The following is a 4,904-nucleotide window of genomic DNA, read 5'->3' as shown; positions in this document are numbered from 1 at the left end:
TTGCCAGGAACGCACGCGTCACCATTGCCGCCAGCCGCGTATGTGCGCGAGCATGTCGCCATACCTCATTTCAATAATGTGGTTGTTAGCGGACCGCCACCGCCGCTCATGGCTGCCTATTTCAGCGGCATCGGCGCGGTACCTTGCAGCAGTGTCGATCCTTCTATGGGTACACCGATCGCCACTTATGTGCCAACGCCGGCGTTGCCGCCACCATCCAGCTCTGCACAGCAGCCGACGCATAGTCTACTGAAGACTCTTCCAATGCAACCCACGCTCAGCCAGTTGGCAGCTGCGGTATCGCACACGCCGCCACTGCCAACGATGTCATCAGCGACGGGCGTTGGTGTAACCACTTTACCGCCGCCGCTACCATCGGTTGTTGTTGACGCTGCCACTATGCCGCTCGCGGCGCATTCTTCTAAGGCTGGACCCGCCAGTTTGCTGGCTTGTAACAGCGCTGTCAACAATACCGCTGCCTCGACGTATAACAGTATTTATGGTAAATTACGTGATACTTCTCCCGTCTTAGTGTCGTCAACTCTGAGCAGTGCAGCGACGCCGTTGGCCGGCTCCACTGGCACACCAGTTAACGCTGCACCGACAATTGTCTCAGCAAACATAAGCCTATCTGAGTATTTGGACACCAAAGTAAAAAGCTATAGCACAACAATGGGCGCTTACGTGTCGCAGACACATGCGTATATAAGTGGCGGCAGCGTAAGCAACACAAGTAGCTTGCTGCAGAGCGTGGGAAAAGCAACGAATAGCAGCACGTCCAGTAACAGCAATACTGTTGTAGAAAACACATCCGTCGCAGCTATAGCAATTGAGGCTCCGGTAGTCAGTAAATTGCCAACACCCATGAAATTGCCGCTAACACGTACAGCCAGCCATGACCCGCGTCTTAATCCACAGTTGAATTTGCCTGAACCACCACCTGCGCCGAAGCGCAAACTTTCTATCAACGAGTATCGTAAACGTATGCAGTTGTCATCGGATGCGACAACGTGTGGTACACCCGACACGCCAGCGACGACGGTTAGTGCACCAACAACACCAGGCAACGCCAGCAATTTGATGTCAAATTCCTTGAACAACAGTTTTGTGCAAGCTTATAACAGTATTGTTAATGCTTCGCCTGAGGAGATGGCCAGGCAATTGTCCTCTTCGCCAACAACGCTGACACTCAATAAATACACACTCAATTCGCCGGAGCGCAAGCGCCATCACAGTGGATCCGAGATAGAGCAGCACCATAAGCGTCACAGTGCTTCATACGATGATGTGACGGGGCTGTTGAACAGTAGCACCGGCAGCAGCAGTTGTGGCAATACGAGTGATACATCATCGACAAATCTGAATAACGATGATGATGGCAGGAAAGGTGAGTGTTATGGATATGAAAATTTGGTGTGAGGAAATATCGCTAGTTTAATAATATAACGAAGTATTTCAAAATTTTAATTTTGTGGGAAAACGCAATCAAAGTTTTATCAATTCATACAGTTGGTATACAAAAAGATAGATGGAAATACTCGCCATTACTTGGTAAATGTGGTTATCTGTTAGACTGAACATATTCTACTCGCCAAGCTTATTAATTGCATAATGAAATCTCCGAAAACGTAAATTTTGAGTCACATCTCTTTATTATTAAACGAGCGCTATATAAAATATAGTGAGCTTTCAAGAAACCCTGTAAAATAATCATAAATTAAAAATGAATTGAACTGTACAGAATTGTTAAAATTTTATTAAAAAAAAAATCATGAGGAAATCTATATATGTACTTAGTATAAGGGAAAGTCGAGATTCTTTGTACGCGGTTATCTCGAAAACTACTGAACGGATTTTGACGAGATTTTCTTTAATATATTCTGTATTGATAAGAGAGTGGCCTTTTTAAATTAGAATTTTATTAGGGTTGCCACCTGTTAAGAAAATTACTATATTCAATTCTAATAAGCGTAGGCGTCAGTTCTGCACCGTCACTGTCAAATGAAAAGACATGGCCTCTGGATGTGTAATGTATTATTTTTCTGAATAGGGTTGCCACCCGTTTAAAAATTATAAGATTACCGTTCGTTGGATAAGAAAATGAGATACCAAATGAAAGTGCATGGCCCATGGCCTTCGCATAAACAAAAACTTGAATTTTTTGAGTAGGGTTGCCACCTATTTAAAATTACTACCTTCTATACATAGTATAAAGGAAAGGCGAGATATTTTAAACACGCTACTGAACGGATTTAGACAAGATTTTTTTTATGTATATAATAAACGAAGTACATGATGACATATGATTTCTTTCTCCAAATACGTAAATGTACATACATATGCATATATTCAGCGCGTGGCGAAGCCTCGCGCATCCGTGGCCGGCTAGTTAACTTATAACTACCAATAAGATATCTATATTGCTTTTCAGGTCAGTTCAGCGCCGCGCCTACACTACTTGAAAAGCAACAAGAAAAGCTGTGTGAGCGTTTGAAGCTACTGCGAAACATGAACAAGGGTGTATCATCGCTAAGCAGCGCAGCCAGTGAGTTTGCAAGTCTTAAAAAGGGTAAGTAGCGTCGATAGTTGCCTTTTCATTGCTTTAAACACTTAGAGTTCTATGAAAAACGCGTTTATGTGTTCTTCATCCTTTTGAAAATCAACTAAGGAGTCGATGATCAAGATCTTAAAAATAATTTTATAACCTCACAATTACCATCAACTTTTCCCCTTTTACTCTCACAAATTTCAGATTGTGATCTCTATGTGAATCGCACTAACAGCATCTCGTCCACAGACAATTTGGACAATTGTCTTGAAGAAATTTCTTCTTCATCCTCATCATCATCGTCGTCGACATCGCGGGAATCATCACGAGATGCAAGTCCCGAACGAGGTTGTGTTAGTAGCAGTAGCGCAAGTACAAGTAAGCGGGCGACAAGCACCACCGCCACCTCCAGCTCAAACCATAAGTGGTCGAATGAGGCAGAAACAACTGCCAATGCGGCGAGAGCTGCCACTCCATCAAGAGATGAGGACACAGTTGTTGCGGCGAGAAGTGGCAATGATTCAGCGACGTGAAGGAATCAAGATGATGGTGTAGGCAAAGTGAATGAATAAATTTCATGTGCTTGTTAAAAAAGATATGGTAGCAGCTAATTTTGTGGGTAATAACACAATATATCTAATGTGTTGGTAAGGTTGCTAATAAATCAAGTAAGAACTGCAGTACTACAGCAGCGCCAGTGCAAGAAGATGCAAGCAAAAGATGCAATATTAAAGCGATTATTTAAAATTTTATCTTTCCTTAAACCAGTCCTTTTGCACTTGAGATTACTAATATTTACTTGTAACATACATATGTATATGTACTTATGGCAGAGTAGAATTGAAAAAATAGCCAAAAATTTTAGACAAAAATTTATAACTAAACGAATCGAAAAGAAATAAGCAATTTGTTGGAGCGCGATGTTTATGAGTTAAATATTAACACAAACCAGCAGCGACAACGTTAAATGAATTTTCAATACCCCCACATAGTACATACTTGCTTTATATATCACAGACGTTAATATAGAGTAAGTTTTTAGTTTAAAAGCCCATAAAGAAATTTATTATTAAAATGAAGTTAAATGCTAAATGTAAATAAATAATATAAATTAATATTAGCTAATTGCAGCGTGAATATAAATAATTAATGTTAGTTTACAATGAGAAAGCGCAAAACAGTAAATGCTGAAAACAAATATGCGTCGAGTCTTTTAGATGTTGTCAGCGTGCCAAATCAGCGAAGTTTTTGTTTAAAACATCAATATTAATCTTTAATTATATTCTGCTTATTTGAAATAATTTTGCAGCAGGTTTTTATTTAGCATTTTTCCTTGTAAGATCACCATAGTTAGCACTTTTTTAAAAGGAAATTATAAGCGTCAAATCGTTTATATGCAATACTTTACAAATATTCGCACGTAGGCATCAAAAAATTTAAATTTACGCCGTAAACCTTTTAGTAAAATAGCTGTTAAGCTGTCTCTAATCGTTATTTCGCGCACTCATGCAGTGTTGCATTTGATACCTGCTAGTTTTGAATATTTAATAGCCTGTAATGATCAGCGCAAATTTAATAACATACGTAAATACAATTAACAGTCTGGACATCGAATTCGTTCGTCAAAAGTTTTATTTAGCTCAATTTCCGTGGCATTTTCTTTGAGATACAATTTTTTAGAATTTTCGTTTTTCGCTTTTGATTGGATTTTGTTGTATATTAATTTGATGACCTCAAAAACCTCTATATTTACGTTGCATTAATTCGTTATTTTTAGTTTCAAAAGCCGAAAAAAACGCATACTACTATGTACATAAAACATTATCTAGAAAATCATTGTTTGCAATATTTCGACATTTTATCGCTGTGTGTACATTTAACATTTCGAGCACTCGGATTATTTAATTATTTTCCCTTTTAATATTTCATTACTCATTTTCAAGTTTCTCTTTAATTCAAAATTTCTGTTAATAAGCCGTTATTTATGTATACAAAACACAATTACTATTTTATATATTTCCATGCTGTTTTGTAATACTCTAAAAAAATCCACAGCGTATACTTAATATAAGTCGATGCAAAGTAATTTTTTTTTTTAATTTTACTAAACTTCTTACTTCAGTGTATATATAAATTTCTTTGTTTTTGTTGCTCAAAGCATTATCTAGCTATAAGTATCTACATTTTTTGGGTATGTGAGGGGTATGTGAAAGAGAAAAATAAAATAAAAACTTGGAAAAACAAAGCAAAAATAACAACAGTTCATTAAAAAAACTCGTAAATTGGTTTTGTCGTTATGTGTAGAAATGCGGCTGAAACAAATTAAAAAAAAAAATCAAAATGCAAAACGCATAAA

General features: G+C 38.1%; 1 protein-coding gene across 1 annotated transcript; it reads left to right on the top strand.

Annotated features, from left to right (window-relative positions):
* Nucleotides 1–6: 6 nt before the first annotated feature.
* Nucleotides 7–3,797, top strand: LOC118739424 (uncharacterized protein DDB_G0271670-like). The gene is made up of 3 exons (XM_036470727.1): nucleotides 7–1,387; nucleotides 2,432–2,569; nucleotides 2,753–3,797. Exons 1-3 carry the CDS (start codon nucleotides 109–111, stop codon nucleotides 3,079–3,081), a joined length of 1,746 nt encoding a protein of 581 aa, XP_036326620.1. The 5' UTR covers nucleotides 7–108; the 3' UTR covers nucleotides 3,082–3,797.
* The last annotated feature ends 1,107 nt before the right edge of the window (nucleotides 3,798–4,904 follow it).

The sequence above is a fragment of the Rhagoletis pomonella genome, unplaced genomic scaffold, assembly GCF_013731165.1.
Source record: "Rhagoletis pomonella isolate Grant_MI unplaced genomic scaffold, Rhpom_1.0 Rhpom_scaffold_00005, whole genome shotgun sequence".
In the NCBI taxonomy this organism is placed as follows: domain Eukaryota; kingdom Metazoa; phylum Arthropoda; class Insecta; order Diptera; family Tephritidae; genus Rhagoletis; species Rhagoletis pomonella.
Note: the sequence above shows the minus strand (reverse complement) of the source record. Positions and strands in the feature narration are given on the sequence as shown.

Excerpts from the sequence above, each read along its gene's own strand:
- LOC118739424 (XM_036470727.1), top strand. The coding sequence starts at position 109 with ATGGCTGCCTATTTCAGCGGCATCGGCGCGGTACCTTGCAGCAGTGTC. Across the intron at positions 1,388-2,431 it reads CGATGATGATGGCAGGAAAG|GTCAGTTCAGCGCCGCGCCT; the intron begins GTGAGTGTTATG and ends ATTGCTTTTCAG. Across the intron at positions 2,570-2,752 it reads GTTTGCAAGTCTTAAAAAGG|ATTGTGATCTCTATGTGAAT; the intron begins GTAAGTAGCGTC and ends CACAAATTTCAG.